Consider the following 22,589-nt stretch of genomic DNA (forward strand, 5'->3'; position numbering starts at 1 on the left):
CTATGCACTTCTAGTGCTTTTTAGAAAATTATCTTATTAGGATAATATAGTAAAATTAATTGAGCAAGCTATTGATTTACGCTATAGCCTAGCCTAAAAATAATGGATAAATAATATTGTTAATTAGATTTGAAGATAAGATTTACGTGAACTCATACATTTTACTTGTAGATTGTTTGATACAATATTATTGTAACATGTAAATGACAATGATTTGAATGTATTATATTATTTTTGTGATATTACAATATATATTACACGTTTTAATATAATTTCCACCACCCTGGTTGTAATTCTTTTCTTCAAAATCAATCAATGATTATTATTTATTCATTCCAGCACTTTTTCCATTCCATGAATAATTTATAATTATAATATTACGGTATGGTACCGTATTGTATATGATAAAAAAGGTGATGGCTAACGGTAGCTACCCTACAATGGATAATAATTAATCTGAATAGCAGCAGAGACATTTTGTGAGTGGGGTTATAAGTTACATGAATAATACAGTAGAATTTCTTTTATAAAAAAAATGCCAACCCATAGCACAATTTTAACAGGTACTGTATAATTTATTCACATTTCAAATAACACAAACATTGTTTTGATTGTCATATTCCTCAAAGAAACTTATACTTTAACATATGGCGTTTTCCTTAAATTATTTGAATGAAGAATATGAATCACAGTACCTTATCTATCCCGTTTTGATTATGATGAATAAAATATTATTTCTTATTAATATCTTGTTCCGATAACTGCGGTACCTACGTTCGAAGTTTTTTGGTATTGGTATGCTACTTATCATTGTATTCTTCTCCTCTGTACATCTCATTGATTTGGATAAGGAAGAATAGAAATATCACAGTATCATAACTTCATAACCATATTTACCTCTAAATATTATGAAATACATTGCATTGAATTGCTCATTGCACAAAAACTGATCCACTAATCGAGTGCAATTCCCCATAACAAACTACTTGTTATTCCACAAAAGTTGACCATTTTGTAATTCAAAGTAGTTAACTTCATTTTGGAGCTAATATCACACAACCGCTTGAGACCTGTTCCGTAACAAAAATACAAATAATGGAAGCTTCTAGAATTTTTCGGAATTATTCGATTTTAGATTGCTTTGGAACATACCTCACCAGACAATCTTGGTACAAATAGCGTCCGCGAGAATAGTTCTTGCCCCTGAACCCTCTGAAGCTGAAATTGATCAGGCTGGAGTGGGAGAGTAAGACACATTTTCTCGCACTCCCATATATTATTTAGTGCTCAAATTTTCCAAAAATGGATAATTGAATAGCCACATCTCCTGTCGAAATAGAATAATAGAATGATCGGTCTTGGAGATGAGGAAAAGACTACCAAGCTCTTTTTACCCCCACCACAACAGATTCAGTGGTTGGTTGAATATAGGGGAAGGCCAGAACTATTCTCGAGACCTGTACAACGATATTTCATGTTGTGTATCACAATTTTATTATGATACATAATCTGGTCAAGCAGGTATCTTGAATATACGCTTGAGCCAGTTGATAGCAAGAGTTTCAAGTCGCGCTAGTGTGATGACCGTATCTCATGAGGCAGGCCTACTCTCGTTGGACATGTCGGTGCTAGTGCGCAGAATCTCGATCACGCGCTGCGTGGTACTGCTCATGGTCACGCTGGACGAGGTCAAGGTCACAGGTGATGATGGCATCGGTGATGACGTCACAGGTGCCCGTGTGGTCATGTCCACCATGAATGTGTCGAGGCGTTCGGCGTACTTGCGCTGAGGGTCGAACCTGTCCATGAGAAGCTCCCACTCCTTGGGGCGTTCCTCCATCAGGTGCTTGAATACCTGTGGAGAAAAAAATTTATCGGCTTAATACATAAAAGACAAATATTAATGAGAACATAGTGTAATTGAGAATATTATCACGAGGTTATTGGTTGTATTGCCTGTTCATCGAAAGGGGAGACAGCTATAGTATAAAAGTTTACACTTGTGTGAATGTAGAAGAGCTGATATAGGTGTATTTAAGCTTTCAATAGCTGGACTTTATTTACTTGTAAATATCAATTTTGAATCACGTACTGTGATTCAAACCATTAACCATTGATTATTAATTAATTCAGTAAAAAAAGTAAATTCGTATGGCTTTTGTTGGTGGGAGCCCCTTGCGGGAAGGTCCCACTTTGCCTGAATATATAATTTAAGCCGTCAATGGGCCTTACGACTGTCATACTTAAGCTGGGACCGACAATTTAATGTGCCCATCCGATAACACGGGAGTGATCTGGTTAAGAAACTTTTGGTAATGAGAGGGTTTAAACCCGGGATCTCTGTCCTGCTACGTGAGCACTCTATCCACTAGACCACGGATCACTCCAATTAATTAATTCAGTCCACGGCAAAGATACTACACTGTGAATTGGTATTGCTGCTCAAAGATCCACTCTTACAATCGCATGTTTGTTTACATCGTCTCTCGGCTTCCAGGACAGACTTTAATAGATTAGAGCTATAAATTATTTATTTAGGTGATCATAGGCCTTACTTAAGATGCTCAAGATAATATAATATGAATAGTAGTAATAATTTAGCCTACATATAATAATCAAATATCAAAGAAAATAGTATCTGATGCCCAAAAGAAAATGTGTAATATTGAAAAAGTTTATCTAAACATAAGCTCAAATTATTAATACATCGAGGTGTCTTATTTTCTGTTACTGTATCTATTTATTTCATATTATAGAATAAACGTTCTATAAGGCGTTGAGTTCTATAGGGCGGCAATATATTGTGGCTGCGAATAGCATAGAGAGGAGTAGTGCAGATGTGCTATTTTTCTCTTGCATTAACCGACAGGGCAAACTAGCTACCACGTTCTCTTCAGTAGCCAACCTTATCTCCGTGACGGACCAATCTATAAGGCCAGATATTGATTGGCTTAAAGATTTACTGAATAGTAGAGACTACTATATTCTTAAAATACTTTGAAGTAGATTAAAACGCCAAAGTGTCGATATGAATTAATATAGCGTCGTCACTAAATAAACAATCTTTAATCTCTGTACATCTGTTTAGTAGACAACTGCTAACTGTGCTTAAAAACGTAAATACGATGCTTCTAGGGAACAAATATACTGCACCAGTAGATTACTGATACTGATGCTTCCAGATACAGTATTATATCAGTTGTGCGTGTTGACGATTTTTCCAATTACAAGCGATACGTTATGGAAGCAATGATTTTCAAGAGAGCACTTACACTCTTGTAACTTCGTATTCTCTATTCCAGCACTCAATTTTCAAGTGAATCTTTACGAATAATGATTGACTTTACTGTGCTACTTGATGATGCCAGATATTAAATATTGCTATAAAGATCAGGTAAGTATTTTTTCTTCAAAGATGATGCTCACCTTCTTAATGATGTATCTCTGTCGAGCTGTACAGTCACTGCACATCGTCTTGGCTAATTTTGGCAGCAGCTCTGAAAACAAAAAAGTATAGATTCATGAAAATGATGGATTAAATAAGATGCAAGAACTAAATATATTCACTTATATTATATTATTATTAAATATCTCTGGCATGAAATAAAATTCTCTCATCCATTCTTCAAGTATAATCACTGTAAAGAATGGGTCCCTCTAAAAACGTTGCAACTGAAAAATATTTCACAGTGTAAAAACGCTGGTAGAATGATTCTTCACCTAGCAGTGACATCTGTATTTTATAGTTTGCACTATATTATATTAGGGCAGGGAACCATTCCATCAACGTTTTTACACTGGAGAATCACATTATGAATTTTTTCAGCTGCAACGTTTTTAGAGGGACCCATTCGTTTAACGATTAAAATGATAATTATTCAATAATAGATAATCGAATTTGACATATCCTAATATTCTGTACGGTACTACCTCGATCTGTGATACTTTGCTTTAAAAGCTACCTTCAACTTGACTTACCGGTACTTGAACTTTCTTAATGTGATATGTGTAGGCTATTTGGTACCAATTTCAATAATATTATTAACAATTTTTATGGCTCATATATAAATTTAAATGATAAAAGCATACTACTTAGTGTAGACTGTAGACTCACAGTGGATGTTCACTTAGAAGTGTACTGGTATGAATATAAGTTATAAATAGGCTGGAACAGTAATACATAATAATTGTAGATACTCAAGAAACCAGTTCACGATAATGTGTATTGTATGTATATTCAAGTGTAAGTACAAGTCTGCAAGTAGGTTTACTACTAATAGTACAGTTCTTACTACTACAGTAGGTAAATGCGTCATAGAGCAGTCTCATTTTAAAAAGTTGCTAAATTAAAATCAAGTTTTTCAATTAGAGTATTGCTGATAGTGAGCTGTACATGCAAATGCAGGTGTAATTATTACTAAATAATGATATTCCACTTTTTTCAAGAATCGATACTGTAGTGCTTTTTATTGCAAGTTTGATCAAAGACAATTCGTACGATATGTTCTTATAAATTACGTTGTTGAAAATAGAAGCATTGATATTATTTTGTATTTTGAAGAAATATAGGCCTAGTAATTATGATCAATATTGAACTTAACGCTATGGATGTAAGTAGCCTATACTGTCAAACTTGAACCAGATTCAAGTTAGCGATTAGTCAGTGTACGAATGTGTTGTGTTTTGATTCCTCTAGCAGGACATTTTTTCTACCCAATATTTCCGAAAAATGTACAGTAATTACTTCCATCAAATTCTACAGTACAAAGTTTATTTTCATTATGACCTAATCATCTCAGCAAAAAACTTCCATAAATTCCAATTCAAACAAACTAATAATATTTATTTTCAAGCCTTTTGAAATGTCACAGTTTTTTCTGTCCGAGAAATCTTGAAAACTTCTGAAGAAGCTCATAAAACTTGAATTCTTTCTTTATGCTTTAGGATCTTAATAAATTATTATGCCCATAATTTGAAGTTACTTGAATAGCCAACAGATTAATTTTTTAGTCATGCTTCGATCACTTTGTAGGTGTTAGAGGTACAACTATAATATACATTTTTTGTCCACATAATTCGTTCCACCTAATTAATTATAACGTTCAATCTTGAATTATATGTAGTCCAATATAGCAGTCTATATTACTACCATGTATGTACTCCAAGGACAATTACGAGTCCCAGCTCCCAGGTTCTAATATTAAAAGCGGTTTTCCTTGTTCAAAACGAATATCTCTTTGTTTATTCAAATTGTTTTTATGATATAACTGGGACTTATTAGTTAGATGTAAAAGCTAATGATTGATGAAAATCGTTTTTCAAAATGACAACTTTGGAGCCGGAGATTCTCGCGATCTATATAATATTATTTGGAATGTGAATAAACAGTCTAATGTTTTCCACACAAATAATGAACGAATTTTAAAGACTTGATGATTCAGCCTCAATAATTCTTGCTTTAGTTAAAATTAGATTGGCTACACTATATATATGTTTTTGTGATGCTTCAGTTTCTTACTGAAGAAAAGAAATAGCATGAGTTAAGATGGCTTGTATAATATCATTATCATTAGGCTTTACTATAATTTTCATCCAATAGATTTTTAAGGAGTTCATAATTGATTTTGTAAGATATATGGAATAACCAAACGACTCAATTATTATCACTCAATTGATAATGACTAAATTGATAATTTTTAAAAGCACAGAAGTGCTCTTTAAGCTTGTTTCTAGTTATGTATGACTCTTGATCATCATCCATGACATAGAAAGTTCTTCCATATCCTTTTTTCCATACATTTAATGTAGCCTAGGCCTATTCGGACAGAATACATTCACACTCAGATATGAATCTATATCCTAGATCATCCTAGGAGCATCATCAATTCAAATCAGACTTCTCTTAACATTCAGTACTTCAAGATCATAAATACCTCAACAATATTCAAGGTTGACAATGTTGCATACTCTGTCTATAGTGAAAGGTTGAAAATATTGTATATCTACTAACAAGACAACATTAAATTTATGATTAGTTTGCAGCTTCGCACGTTCCGTGGTGGATATGAAATGATATGAGATTCACGACTAGAAAATAACGAAGCATAAATTTTGAAGACGGAAGACTAGAGTATATTTGAAAGGAGAACCTTGCATTCAACTATCCATTCAAAATAGGTGTTCGGTCAGTATTATTTCGGTAAATAAGCGGAATGGTAAATGGTAAATGAGCTTTAATTTTTCCGCGTTTTCAAGTAACTTTACAGACTTTAACACATCTATTGAAATCTGAATAATTGTTGAAGCAAGGCCTGGCTTTTAGGTGATTCTTTGGAGAGGAAAAGACAGATTTTTAATTACCGAAACCAGATGAAAATGTTCACGTAAAATCCTTCACACTGAAGATGCAAAGAGGTCTTACAGTTTACTGTGGCATTGACCTTAGAACTAAAGATATGCGTGGGAGATAACATAAGGAATAGAGACGGGATAAGAAGACAATAATTAAAAGAGAGGAAAAAGCGAGTGTTTGAATAATTTATTATTGGAAGGCGATGGATCAAGAATAATCGACAATAGGGGATAAAGAATTAAAAAAATAAAATCGAGAAGGAAAAAACTTATCAGAGAGTGAATAAGAGAAGAAGAGGAGGAAAAGAGAAGCTATAAAATGAGAGACAATAAAGGTGATAAAGCATACGCAGAGATAGAAGAATAGGCAGAAGCATGGACACGAAGAAGATGCAAAATCAAGAATAAGAACTGAGAAGAAAATATGAGAAAAGTAAGTAGTATAAGCAAGAAGAGATAACAAGAAGAAGGGTGTGTATAAGAAGTCAAGAAGATATGAGAGATGGAAACGAAGAGCAAAGAAGCAATGAAGGAGGAGGTGAAGTAGAGGAAGAGGCAGGAACAAGGATGAGAAAAGTGAGTAAAGCATCATGAGCAAGAAGAGAGAGCGAGTTCCAAGAAAGAAAATATACGAGTTTGTAGAACAAGATAAGAGAGGAGGATGCAAAGAGATGGAGAAGGAGAAGATACAAAGTCAGAGAAATGATAAATATGAAGGAAAAGCCTGAAGAAGATACAAAAGAAACGAGAAGAGAAAGGAAACCGAAGATTAAGAAGCAAGGAATACAAGAAGAAGAGATTGGAAAAAAATAGGGAAAGTTGGAAGAGATAGTGGAAGAGAAGAGGTAGGCCAGTTTCACACGGCAGAGAACTTGCTCCTGGAGTATCATATTACGGAAGATCATATTTCATATTTTGCAGCTCTCCTGTACTTTCACATGGGGATCTTACGAATAAGCCGACAGATCTAACAACTCCGCGACGTTTGTTCAAAGTATGACTCATCACTTTTTCTCAAAGTCTAACTTCCTTAAAAATATAGATAGAAGATTTCTGATTTCAGATTTGGATTCAGCGACCCCAAATTCTTTAAAGCGTAAGTCCCATTTTCAAAAATACCCGAAAACAAGGGAGTTATAGCTGTTTTTAATACAGCTTTCCATTATCATATGATTATATAGTACGTACTAAGATAATAATACTCCTGCCTCACAAAGGGACAGGCAAAGGTTTTAAGAAGTTTTTGAACACCTGAGAAGTTTATACATAAACATTTTTAATTTTTAAAAGTTCTAGTTTTCCAAAAAAATATTGAACTATGAAAAGATGAATCCAAATATGAAATCATAAATCATCTCCACTCATCACCCAATAAAATAGGAGGAAAAGGAATGTTGTACAGTAAAATTCACTGAATTTCAATTGTCATTCAACAATCCAATTTATCAGGTTCAAATCGTAGAATATCACTTTAAATTCCCAGCAATTATTGACTATTTCGTTTTACAATCAGAAAAATCTATTATGAACATACAGTATAAACATTGTGCTGATCTGAATCGATCTATGGTAATAATAGGAAATGAAAGAATAGAAAATGTCATGGCATTCCAAGTAGTGATGTCTGTGTATTAGAACTGCTGAGTTGATAATGCATACTGAAAAAAAAGTCATGAATAGCTCAGACCAGCCTGGCCTGTGATGAACCTGTATAAACAATTCATAGAATTCTTAGAATTCATAGGAACGGTAAAAAAATCAATTTTACGAAAATCGATGTACATGTAACTGGATTTAGAAGATCAATTCAATTTCAATTTTTCAATTCAATTTATTAAAAACACACAAAACAAGACAAAACAAAATTACAAAGATTTACGAAACAAAAAACACAATAAAATGTTACAAATATAAAAAACCATGGACTTAGTGTTTGGGTGTGTTGGAGAAGAGAAAAAGAGAGGAAGATACCTAGCCAACTATGGTTTCCCATGTAATAGGCAGGCAAAGAAGAGAAGAGAAGTAATGAGGAAAAAAGGAAGGGAGAAATGGGGGGAAGGAAGAAAACAGAGGAATAGGTACTCAAAATAAAGGTAAGCGAGTCCACTGAAAAATGAAAAAACTAATGAAAAAAAAATGCTGGAGCAGAAATCTCGAGTCATATATCTAAATGGAAGAAGAAATTACTGTATGTCCAGTTTTTTATATCCAGTTAATTTTTCCGCTGATCTTATTGTCCATGAGAAAGTGATTCGGAATGAGGTTTATTATTTTAGTACTATGTAAATTAATTGCCTCCTTATACATTCAATATTAGTGTTATAGGTTACATATTTGTTAGCAGTGGCCCTTAGATTATAATAATTAAGAGTAGAGTTTATTGTGAGAGGAAAATCGGATCTATATTTATTAAGTACTCAATTACGGTTTTTATGTATAATTGACGTATAGTCATGACCTCAAAATCACTAAAAACCATATCCGTTGGATAGAGCCTGGGTTTGTTTAATATAGTTTTAATTATCAGTTTTTGTGCTACAAATAATTCAGCAATATGACAGTTGAAACAGCCTCCCCAAACAACTATGCCATACTGCAGAATAGACTTGACTAGAGCATGATACATCATTTTCAGGTGGTCTTATTAAAAATTCTGTTAACTTGGTAAAATTTAAAGGATAAATATCTAATTTTTCTACATATGTATTTAATATGAACATCCCATTTAAGGTTTTCATCAATTATAATTCCCAAATACTTAGTATTATTGACTTTTTAATGGTGGGACAATCACAATTACCCAAGTTTAAATTGCACTGAGAATGGAGTCCCAAATCTTGATTCTCGTTAGGCTGCCCTACTCTATTTGCAGAGAAAGTAATGTAATTAGTTTTTTCAATATTTAAACTTAAGGTATTCTTATCTAACCACTTCTTAATTAAAAGCATATTATTTTCAGCTATAGTATGAACTTAAATATTTATCAATAAGATAATGTTCTCTATCACAATTTAATCACAGAAATGTTTAAGTGAAAATGTTGGGCGCAAACCTTCTGCCATGAGGAGACAAATAAATTTATGAAAAGCTTGATAGCTTGAATAGTGATCTGATATTGTTACACGTTTTTATTCTAAGACATAATATGTCTTAGACTAATTTTTAATGTTTCTTCAATCGGCAGGAAAACTTTGGTTTTTCAAAGTTATCTTACTCCCTTATTTTGGGGTATTTTCAGAAATCAAGATAAATAACCTACCAAATTTCCTACACGAATACAGTGTAAGATGTATTATAATAGCTAGAGTACTTACGTACTGTATAGTACAGTACCTGTTCGTTTTTACCGTATAATTATATGATAATAGAAAGCTTATTAAAAACAGCCATAACTTCCTTGTTTTCGGATATTTTCGAAAACGGGACTTACGCTTTAAAGAATTTGGGGTCGCTGAATCCAAATCCGAAATCAGAAATCTTCTATGTATATTTTTAAGGAAGTTAGACTTTGAGAAAAAAGTGATGAGTCATACTTTGAACAAACGTCGGCATAGTTGTTAGATCTTGCCTCTGCTTGCCTCGAGGGGAAAAGACGTGACAAAACGAGGTTCCTGGATAGGAGTCACCATGTGAAAGACACGATTTGACTCAATGTACTTCGACAAAAAAACGTGAACACTGTTCAGTGTTCAAGTTGCACGTCTCCTATCGTGTGAAAGAGGCCGTAGAGAACCGAACATTAGAAGGCGCAAGAACTAGAAAAAGAGCACAATGAAGATGAAGATATTAGAAAAGGAAACGAGTATGAGTAGAAAAGGAAGAGGAAGAAGAAGAGAATGAAGGAGAAGGAGAAGAAGAAGAAGAAGAAGAAGAAGAAGAAGAAGAAGAAGAAGAAGAAGAAGAAGAAGAAGAAGAAGAAGAAGAAGAAGAAGAAGAAGAAGAAGAAGAAGAAGAAGAAGAAGAAGAAGAAGAAGAAGAAGAAGAAGAAGAAGAAAAAAAAGAAGAAGAAATATGAAGACAACGCTGAGAAGGCTATGTGAATGTAAAATATTAACTTCGTCACGATCGGTTTTTAAAATTCATCCGCATTTTTAGCATAAATAGTGATGACTATTACCACAAGTACTATAGTATGCTGACAACAACACAACATAAATCTAAACATAATGACGAATCAAAGTGTTAGATAAGAGTAGGAAACTAGGAAATACCAATGCAACACAAACGATTGTTTGTTGATAAAAATATTACAGAATCCTTTGCGTCCCAAGTATTGAATCACGCATATGGCATAAATTTATCTACTTTATTGTATTTCCGCATAAGTTCCCCAATCAATTTTACATGGAATCAGGCACGATCCCAACTCATTGAAAATCTCAGAATAAATGTGGAATAAAAATCCACTGTAGGAATTGAGAGACAAAATGTTGCAAAAGTAAAACTGTAATTCACTAGAAATAAATTTTCATTCAATTTCAATGCAGATGGACTTAATATACTCATTATTGATTCAATGCAATGGTGTTTGATGAGCCATATTAAGTTTCATTTCAACTGAAATATTTTCAATCTATTTTTGATATGCAACTGCAGATTCAAAATGAAAAGAAAACAGTAGAGAATAAGTTGAATGAATCATCCGATGAAGTCAATTTGATCACCGATCACCGTCAATTTTATTCATCGAACTATAAAATTAGTATCAAAAGCAACCTACAAACCCATGGAAAAATGAAAGTATTCTTTTCTTTTTCTGAATTTTTCTTCCATGTACCAATAAGATTAGGAAATTGAAGCTTGATAGGAGAATAATTTTGGAGTCTGTTGTTCTCGCCCGATCTTAATTATTATATCATTTTTTGTAATTGTATGAGAAAAAATATATAATTTTTTTCAAGCTTTACAATAATATTGATATGGTAGAATATATTAGACCTGACGATACTAGAAGTCGCATCTACAAGTAGTGAGAATAAATGAAATGAAGTCCCCAATCTGAGTGATATCTCGTTTTTTCGAACGATATGTTGTTCAAAGAGCCCACTGTAATCCATTGTTGAGTAACAGCTTGAATTTGAATACGTTGTAGTGAAAAGAAGCGGGAAACTTACATAATGGGAGGAAAATACTGCTCATCTCACACTCAATTTATTTGGCTCACGTAGTAAGTCTGGAAGGCTACTCATTATCTTGGAGTATTCTCATTTAAATGCGAGTAAGAATGATAGTAATCAAGTCAAAGCTGCGAGTAAAGGGTCAAGTGAGTGCAGCATTATTCTAAATACACTTGAAGTGAGCTCATTGGAAACTTCAAGGTCAGGATCGTCTTCACGGCAAGATGGACATTATCGTATAAAAAATGCAAAATCGTTCAACTCAACAGACGGAAAAAATCGGATTAAATACGTAAAAAAGTGATGAATTATGCAATGGGTCTTCGGTAGGCTAATTGCTCCAAGTCAAGCTTTCAATTGAAGGCTATTGTTATAGAGGTTTTCAGACCTGCGAGTTTGATACAAACATGTTTGGGAAGATTATGTTAAAATAAAAGTATTCCAGTTTGCACTTATTTTTACACAATTAACTGTCAAACTTCAACCTCACAACCATTATTAACTTGATGTAACTGATTTACAACTTATAGTACTCAGAGTGTAGTTTATACAATGTTCTTGTATACATAGGCTGCCTATATATACACTGTATTCAACTTATAATCTTACTCCTTATAAACGCCTACTTACGCCTAAAGAAAGTATTTTTTACCTCAGTACTGTTATCTAATGATCTATGGATGCGATATTACTGTTTAGCAAAATTTGAATTGTATCTTACGTCTTGAACTAGAATTTGATAATATCAGTACAGTTAGTTGGAATCAAATCAATCCCTGTTGTAATACTTCATTTTTTATATTTTTGGCAAAAGAGAGTGATACTCACATAATTATTTGTATGAGATTTGGAAATTGATTATTTATTCTGAATGTGATGACCACATGAGCTCCAATCATTAGTAAGGGTAATGGGAATAATGATAATGATGGAAAGAATTGTTTTTGAAGTTCAACTTTCGTATAAAATCTCATCAAATTTTAATGAATCAATTTAATGCTCTCGCCTACTTATAATAAACTATTATTTCTGTATTCTAATATTTTTTGTACTGTGGGAGACGAGTTAAACGATCTTCAAGAATAAATTTCTGTTGATTTTGCATGACAATTATATTTTTCATTCGAGAAAATTTTTGTTTCAATTTTATCAAATGTGAGAGTGATAGATTTATTTCTCCAATTACAGAAGCTTTTATCAAATAAAATTTCAACTCATATGACAAAAAACTGCATAATTTTGTCATATAATTTTTGTTTCTTTTCCCCCTGAAAGGAAAGAATGCATTGTAGTATCTGATCTGGTTAGACATAATAAGCTAAACCACTTTTTCACATACATTCCAAGATTGTTTTTTGCGTGTATCTGAGTTAAACAGCTTCCGAATAAGCTTTAGACGGCAAAAAAGGAAGTTGAAAAAAGTTGAACAATTTTGCGATAAACTGCGACGGAGAAACAGTGGAAAGACAAACAAAAGTTGATTAGAGATTTGAGCTTTTTTGCAAGGTGGTAGTCTACCTAATACTACAGATAAGACAAGAGTTTATTGGTTAGTCTAAGCTGATAACTAACAGCAAGTGATTATTATCTTTTGATCATGGAGTATTTATTTAGCCTCCAGTTAGGTGTTGTAGTTCTGAGATCCACTTTAAACTGTCAGCATTGTTTGAATGAGAATCTTTGATGTTATTCTCAAGGGATGCTGACAGCTAAAAGTGCATCTCACTATAGCAAACTTGTCCCCGTGAATAGTGCCTGTGGGAAGAACGAATAATTTTCTTCAATGATCATCTCATAAAATAACCGAATATATAGTCCAACAAAATTGAAATAATTAAGCAACTCAGTTGAACATGATTCAACAAACCCGAAGCAAAGAAAACTTTAGATTGTTTTAATCTATGCCAGTAGTTTTCCATCCAATTTTCTTCAGTGAACTTCAATTCAAACTGCATCGGTTGAATGGGAAGCATTGTTTTGTTGAGTTATTCATGATGAGAGCTAGGCTAATAATTTAAAGTGAATCTTATATACTTTATGTTGAAGAAGTTTTTATGTGTTAAATTTTATGAATAAACAATAATTATATACAATAAATAAGTCACCTGCATCCGCCATACATACTGTTATTTAGTTTTTGAGTTTATGTTCTTCCTAATTTATGAGTAATATTCTTGAATCAAGAGCACTGATTTTTTCACAATGTTTGATTCTATACTGTTGTCAGCTTGCGATAGCCTAAGCTTGAAGTAACCTGTGCTCAATTTTGTGAAACATTTTCATGACAACAATCTTCTCAACTTACGTTGAGAACTTCGCTATCGCTCGTTCAATAAAGGAAAAAATCGGCTTATACATGTACGAGATAGGAAATACACGAATGAAGCATCATATCACGTCTGAACTACTCAACTGATTAATTTGAAATTTTGTATATAGATTTTCATTTCACCGAGGATGGTTATAGGCCTATTTAAAATTCTTCAAGACTTCAGTGGGTCATGTTTTCAGTTTGTCAAGGTTTAGTTATAATTAGACCCTTGCGGAGCACGGGTTACCTACTAGTATTATATGTATTTCTTGAAGATTCGTTTTTAAGAATAGAACCATTCAAAGATATATCACAAAGACGATGGTATTGATAATTGATATTATGCATGAGGTCATACTTGAACCAGCAAAGAATTCCAAAAATGTGGAACAAAGACAATGATATTCACATTACTTCTAACAGAATCTTCAAATAGGAGCGTGTATTCAGCCAAGTTCAGATCAATTTCCGATGATAGTCCTTAGATTTCTCCAATTTCAACCAAATTCCACTATAATACAGCTTCTAACACCCTAATAGGAAACATTTTCGACCAACTTCAACAAAATCATGACCAATTCAACCTACATACTTGTGAGCCGTTCTTTATTAGGAACTACTAAAATAAACGAGTTCATCTCGTGACGGATAACTGCCTACTTGAATAATAATTATTATTACCTCCACCTCCAATCTGTCAGCTATAGTTGAATTGGGTAGCGTTGATGTTCATTCATAGGCAATGCTGACAGTATAAAGTGAATTTCACTTTACCTCCATACAAAATAGTAACCTTAGCACATATATTTTCATGGTTTGAATCTGGGAATCATTCGGATTCCATTGCTAAGTAATGTCCGAAGTTTGAATTGGAGTTTTGGAGTCCAGACCACTTTACATGACCTACAAACACTTAAATTATTTATACATTAATTTGATCACGTACTGTCTATATATACTGTAACATATTTGTATATAGGCTACTATACATCACTTTGTACATGGTACAGCAATACTGTATGTAGGCAGCTTGTGAGTTTCAGGCCTGGAAAAATGCTAATAAGTGAATGAAATTCATCCTTGACAAGGAACTCAGAATTCTCTCCACTATATATATATATAAAATTTCAACAATATATTTTCACAATCTACCAAAAAGACCGGTCGGAATGTTTCCTGAATATTCTGTCGACTACTATTTGTTTTGCTGTTTATTGGTTGTCAATATGAGTTCTCCTACATTCTATCGTTAGAATCGGTTGATCATTTCCTTGCCTTAAAATTTCGAGTCGAGTAAGTTCTACTCACTTATCCATACTGACAGCATTCCTAATAAATGACTTTAACACTTTCCATTCAGTTGATGCTGATAGTTTGAAGTGCATCTCCCTGAATCAAATCACAAAAGTTAACTTGAATCGATGTATCACTTCTGGTACTGGTTTAGTTCACTATCGTTTCCTGGCGAATAAGTTTTCGGAGTAGGTTGAAAACCTGTAACCAGTAGTGGTCCATGCTTCTTACGAAATGTAATCTATTGATCCCGAATGTACCGAATATACTTCAATGCTCTTCCTTCAAATATTTACCGTACAAATCGAGAAGTAATCAATCAAATGAATTTGCTAATGACTTGAATAACATCTAAAAAGCTGTTACTATAACAGCTATTACTATGTCTGTTACCATATTTTTTTGAGAGGAATATTGAGTTTGCCTGTTTTTCTCTCTCAGTCATTCTAAAAATAAGTTCCTGCTGTACAAAAATTAAATCAATTTATAATCAAGAAAATATATAAATAATAATTCACAGATTTTAAGCCAGAGAATGACAGAAGTGGATGTTGCGTACAGTAGCAATGTGTGTTAGAAATCTGATCGCATAAAATTTTCCAGAATTTGGAGAAAAAGTTGCAAACTGTGATTAAACTTACTGTTAGATAGGACAAAGGCAGATTAACTCACGAGAGTGTTTTACACTTGACCTATGGCAGATTGCAGTCAAACACGTTTTTGTTTGGTGCTACTTTTTGTCGAAATTACGCATATAAAAACGGCTATGACGCAATCCGATGGGATTTCGAACGAACACCTTAACACTCAACTTAAACTTGAATATTCCTAAACTATTTTTAAAATGTGTGCCCTATTCTATGAAATCTCAAATTACTATTGTTGTTGTTTTGTTGCAGTTGTTGATGTTGTTTGTAAATACTAAATTAATAGAACTGTTTCCATGAATTTTCATGGAATATTCTGATTGAATTTTCTAAATTCTTAATGCTAGTGATAGAATTCTGTCATTAGCCGAATTGGTTCGTGATAAAGTAAGAGTTCGCCACGTTCTGTGAGTTATTCCACGGCTGCAAAATATGGCATGGAATTGATTGAAATACTGTATTATATTATTGGAATATTATAGACCCATCCAATATTGACTTATAAATTCGATTTCTCCCTATTCATTCATGTCAGCTGTGTATATAGTTTAAGTGTTATTAGAAGTACCGGTATTTTTTAGTATTTGATCTTTCCAAGTAGAGCCATTTGAAATGAAATGAAATTGATTGAATTTTGGAAAAAAATTGTATCATGAGAAACAATAAGAGTGGGAATATACTAAATACTTGAAAATCAGACGAACAAAAAGAATAGCTCTCAAGTTCAATAGCCTAACCAAGAAAATCGCAGACCAGCAAGCAGCTACAAGGTGAAAGAGTAATTGAAAAAATCGTCAGAAGATAATCGAGTTCAGAAATGATCAAGTTGCAAAACCAATAATCAACAAAAACCGGATGAAAATTAGAAGAAAGAACAGGATTCACCGAAACCAGGAAATTAACCACTGAATTCTTATATGGAAATCGAATCTGAAATTAATGTTGATGCTCAATTGATAAGTCATTCAAATATTTTATAACTCACATATAAATAAAAGACGGTGATGTATTCAACTTCCTGTCTACCTAAAATCCCTTATTTGCAGAGACGAATCATACAAACGGAAGGAATTGGAGAGTCCAAGAATAGAGTGAAGTAAAAGTCTGTTAGAGTGAGATGGAGTGTGTGAGATAGTACCGATGAACAGTGAAAATTATTTGGTTGATGAAGGAATAGAATGATAGGAATAGTGCAAGTATTAGAGAGAGGAAGAGAGCGAGAGAGAAAAAGAGAGAGAGTCATTTATAAATCGAGAGATATATTTTTTTATTGAGAGACATTTATTTATTGAGAGAGAAAAAGAGAGAAATTTAGAGAGAGAGAGAGAAAGAGCAAGGAAGAGAGAGAGAGAATGTGATGAGTACATACATACTTTCACTGAGAACCAGCTCTGAAAGTAAAAGTTCGAAAAATAATTATTGCAAATCACGTCTAAGTGACCTAGACATTCGGTCTATTACTTCATAATGTTGCTTTTGAAATTGCTCAGTGTTGGTTTTGCTGCTAAAAACCTGTAGGTTGGACCTTGACAGTGGGAGGAGTTGACTCCTATCTGTTATCACTGTCAAGGCTCCCATCCAATCACTTCTTCACTTTTGGATTTCACTACTGTAGTGAGATCCACTTCGTACTGTCGGAATTGATTTTAATTATATGGAATGTATTCGATTCCTCATACATAATATCAATGCTTCGCGTCAATACTCTAAAATCAATACTTGAGTTATAGTGAGGATGATTCAGATTCAGATTCCTTTATGATGCTCTTTTAAGTTAAAATTAGTTTCCTCCCATTCTCAAAGTAGTGCTTAGTATTCCCTCACAACTGATTCAATTCATAACAAACTGAGAAAATAGATCAATGATTGATTAACTTTCTCACTGAAATATGCAGGCTATCAATGTAGAGTTATTTCAGTTAAATCAACCGTTTTGCTCTTGAAAATCGAGAAACATTGAGCCCTCTTCACGTGATTTTAAGCTATTATTAAAGCTCAGTGCAGAATAATTAGATACTTGATCACAACCTAATCATCATAATGTGGGTTTATTCCAGCATCCGGTTATATGCTCCTGGGAAATCCCAGAACCAAATCCCCCTTCTCAAGAGGAACTGACTTGTTCCTGAGCCTCAGTCAAGTTCAGATCGTTGGTACGAACAGTGTTCTCATTTTCTAAAACAGTATAGTTTGTTGTTAGAATCTTCTGTACATGCATCTGTACATTCTTGTGTTTGTGTACACAAATATGATTTGTGTTTGATGTGATATAGTAAGTGTGTAGGTATGATCAGCTTGTGATCGCATTGTGTGGTTGTACCGATAGTATCGGTTGTGGAAATTCATTAATAATAGAAGTTCGATTTTTGCAAGTGTTCATGCTATTATGTTAATATTATCATAAGAGTGTTTTCTCCTGTGAAGTAAAAAGAAATATGCATCGATCAATGCTTATTTTCTAAAATTGTGAGTTCAATGCTCAAATTTCAGGGTTCGAGATGAGCTGATCGGTCTCGTTGATTGGTATTTTAGTATAAATGTATGTAATGTTCAGTGCTCCTCCAATTAGAAATATATTTTTCCGCATGTTACTTTTATTACAGTAACAATAGGTATTACTGTTATAAACATTATAGGTGAAAACTTTTCTGAATAGCGATTCTGATTGTCGAATTGTGATATTGTGTTTAGATACAGTTCATTGTCCTCATTGGAAGAACGGAAACAATAACTTTTTTCAACTTTAATAACGCAAGTTCATTCGACAGTGTGCTTGAAATCAGTCCGCGAAAGTTGTGATGTGGTATATCATGTTCCATTGTGAGTCTCTGTTTCAAGTTCAAAGGACTCGTGCTTTTTGTGGTTACCTTGAGATGATGTGCTTCAGTGGTGTCACGTTATTCTTTATATTTAATAACGATTAGCCTCCTGCTTGGCATCAGTCGGTAAAGCATGAGATTTGATATAATTAGGTCGTGGTTTTCTAATAGTATTCAGTCTTAAAAAATCTTGATAGGCCTAGATATGGGCCTCTCCTATAACTCTTGTAATTCAATAAATAATAAATATATATATAAATATGATACTTATACTATAGTGTTGAGGAATAAAAAATAAATTGCACACCATGAATGTTCATACATATATTACACAAATAATGCAAAGATCAATCGAGGCAAAAAATATATATAGAGCGATAAAAAATATAATATAAAAATAGAACAATATTTGAAATCAATAAAAATATCACAGGCTAAACTTTATATTCTAGATTTGTGGCACGAATCATTACCATGTGCCTTTATCTTAAAATCATATGCATTCTTTTGCATGTAGCTGCGATATGCACTTGCTAATACTTGTCGACTTGGATAATTCAATCAAAAAATGTGTGCTCTAAGATCAGCTTGATAAATTAGCCACTAATAATCCAAATATATATATATATTAAAATCTCTAGTATTTAGTAGATTTATTTGTATCGAATATATATTTTATCTCAGGGTGCAAGATTCGGCACCTGACGGAATAGGTAGAGCCATTCATCTAGTGAATTAGAACTATGATAAATTATCGCAAATTGTATTGCAAAAAATTAAATATTGTATGCATACGTTTGATAGCCTAGATTTCGTACTTCTTTGATTAAATAGAAATTTCTAAAATATTGATCTATATATTTTCTTTCAATTAAATACCTTTAATACTAATTTTTACTTGCGCAAGTATTACTCTTATTAATTTCTCATTTATAATAACCCTTTCGGCGAGCTAGCTTTGATCATCAGATTAATTCGAAGCACTAGGGCGCCCATCACTAAATTCAAATTTAATCACTCACGTGTCGAAAATCTTCTGTAAGCCGCCGATGTCGATCCAACTCCATGCGGTCCGGGAATATGGTAGCCGGAATCGTCTCCTCCAAGGGGTTATAAATTTAATTAAAATGAAAATGACTTCTGCTTCACAATAGCATCACGAAGTCTTTTAAGAAATTTAATAATTTACTTTAAATTTAAATTTTTTTACAAAATTATTAATAAGGTACTTCGCTCTAAAATATTTGGGGTCCTCTTATGGTGGCATCTGGCTGGCGAGTGCTGGTTCTTCCTTCTCAAGTTTTACAGATCCTCTTTCCGACTTTCAATTAGCATAAAATTTAAATATCCCAATCCTCCGCCATTAAATTCAAATAGATCTTACAAAAAATGCCAAAATATTGCTTAGATTATATGATTAATAATTTCTTTGCATTCGAGCCATATTGATAACATAGATTACACAAATTTTTACACAAAATCTAGTACATTTATAAATATATATAAATATTTTTGAATTGGCCTACAGTTGCCGCCTATTAACTGCCGTTTTACTATTGGTGCATGCAAATTTATTCGGTATTCATGCGCCTGGTAACTCTTATTTCCTGAATACATTAAATTATTTTTATTTGGTTTTTTATTTATGCTCTTTGCATGCTAGTTAATATTCTATACATTAATATTAATTCCATGCTACCTAATAATTAGCCACGTGGACGGGTGTTTTTTCACATTGCACACCATCCGAATGCAATAAAGCTCTGCCAAGGGGTTTTGGTCAGATTCTACGTTCTTCGGTTTGATCGATCTCTAGGTCACCGATCCGTGAATACATCTACATAACCTCAATCTTCAAATATTTTATATAATAATCTATTTATGAGCAATAAACTTCCTTCAAATCCTTTTTAGGTTCTTGTACCATTTAGCCAGAACAAGCTGATGCTATCTAATCTTGGTTATTATCTGCTTGGCGATATTAGCCAATTACTTTATTTTTAGACCTATTACTATTTCTGTTAGGGCTTTTATCTACCCAGATTTAAATATGTTACACGCGCCCCTGGGTTTGAATTCAAAATATTTGAGAATCACAATGTTTTAATGAAAACCCACCCTTCAATACATCGATATACACTATACTTTATTATAAATTATACTCTCCTACTTCTATCACAGTTCGCAGACATATTTGCTGCATCTCCTTTATACCTTTATCAAATACAATAACAAATTCTCCTCCTCAACACACATAAAATATCATAAATAAAACTTCTAAACGTACTCCTCCTGACAACACTTAAAACATAGTAATTTTAAATTCGCCGCTTGCAGGGCCGCCAACCTAACTACACACATTTCATAATTCTCATAAATGATTCCTTTTAGACAATAATTTCGATTCATAAACTTCTGGGCTTATATCTTATAGTATTCTTAGGTCTTAATATAAATAATTTTCTATACATCAGGTACAATACTTTCTTTTGCTAATGGCTCTTTGGTTTTTTTTTTGGTAGCTTGTATTCACTTTAAGTCTTTTCAGGTAACAAACGTGGCATAATTAAAAGTAATAAATATAAAACATATAAATAAATATACGACATTAATAAATATAATAATAACAATAATAAATAACTTTTGGGTACAGTACTTTTCATAAACATATGTTCAACAGGCATTACATATTTGATTGGGTGGCCTTGCCCAGCTGGTCACTGGTTCTACATAATTTGCTGTCGAATTTCATAATTATTAACCTAACTGCTCAATTTTTTCTTAAAAAGGTAATTACAAATTTTAATTTTATTATCCCCGCTTGTGTCCTTTTTTATCTGATGTATATAATTTAATTACATATTTAAAAATTGTTCTTTTCCTTATTGCAGGCTTCTAACGGCTGGAAGGAATTAAAACATTGGATTGTTGCCACGCGGTCCGATACCAAGATTAAATTTATTAAGGAAGGTTAGTAATCGGTTTGATAATAATGTTTTCCTTGATTTCTTATCATATTTATTTCAAATTCTGTGATATTTAATGTAGAATTGTTGTGGTTTTCCCGTATTTTTGCATTCTGTTGTTGACATGTAGGCCGTTAGGTTATCTGCTGTTGTTGGTGAGGCTGTCCTAATTGATAATTATCTTCATGAATTTAAAGCCCTGGTATCTGGTGTATTCTTTCTTCAAATAACTCCTTTTCGTTAATAATAATTTCTTTAATGATTCAAGCCTTCCATTTATTTTCTTTCAATACTATCCACATAGTTTCTTTATAAACAACTTAATCATATCAGGAAACAGTTTGTAAAGCAAGATTTTCATAGGCATAAAATTCCAATAATATTATCCTCTTCATTATTTCCTTAACATCACATTTTTAGCAAACATAAAACGGCTTAATACAAATAATTTCACCATACAAGATTCCAACAGTCAACAAATTCCCAACACTAACATGGTCTTAATACAACATCAATAGCATCACTTTTCAATATTATCACAGCCATCATAACAAATATAAAACACCATATCAAAACATTTATCATCATTTTAACATATAATCACTAACATATAGCAGGTACTTCAATTTTATTCACATTATTCTTATTTCTTTCACTCTCCTAGACACCGTTTATCCTTCATCAATCTCCATGGTACTTCATTCCATTTTATCCGCGCATGAATCAATCATAGTATTCCTATCAGTCCGTTTTTTGTCATATTCCTTGGCCTATTTTTCCGGTCACATCGCTGATGGCTCTCTTAAAACGTATGTGCCGCGGATGCATGACGTCGGCAATCTCTTCTGTCCTCCTGGTGCCGGTCCGGAATCCTCCTTGGCCTCTTGAAGCGTGCATGCGGCTTCCACGGCGCGCGCGGTTCCTCTTCGTCGCTTCTTCCGCCTCCGGGCCTTGCGATGCATGCTCCTCTCCCGAATGCCGTCCTCTCGTCCTGATGTCGCCGTCCGGTGTCCTCGGGCGCTTCCGTCTCGGGCCTTGCGGTGGTCGCTCCTCTTTCCGTAGTCTGTCCTCCCTGGTGTCATCCT

General features: G+C 33.2%; 1 protein-coding gene across 1 annotated transcript in view; it reads right to left on the minus strand.

Annotated features, from left to right (window-relative positions):
* Nucleotides 1-792: 792 nt before the first annotated feature.
* The window catches only part of LOC111050827 (ejaculatory bulb-specific protein 3), a 37,300-nt gene continuing 15,503 nt past the window's right edge, over nucleotides 793-22,589 (minus strand). Inside the window, exons 2-3 of the mRNA XM_022337187.2 lie at nucleotides 3,427-3,497; nucleotides 793-1,855 (exon numbers count right to left, since the gene is read on the minus strand). Coding sequence (XP_022192879.1) covers nucleotides 1,592-1,855; nucleotides 3,427-3,497 — 335 coding nt within the window. The 3' untranslated portion in view covers nucleotides 793-1,591. The remainder of the gene's footprint in view (nucleotides 1,856-3,426; nucleotides 3,498-22,589) is intronic.

The sequence above is a fragment of the Nilaparvata lugens genome, chromosome 2 (genome assembly GCF_014356525.2).
Source record: "Nilaparvata lugens isolate BPH chromosome 2, ASM1435652v1, whole genome shotgun sequence".
NCBI classification, from domain to species: domain Eukaryota; kingdom Metazoa; phylum Arthropoda; class Insecta; order Hemiptera; family Delphacidae; genus Nilaparvata; species Nilaparvata lugens.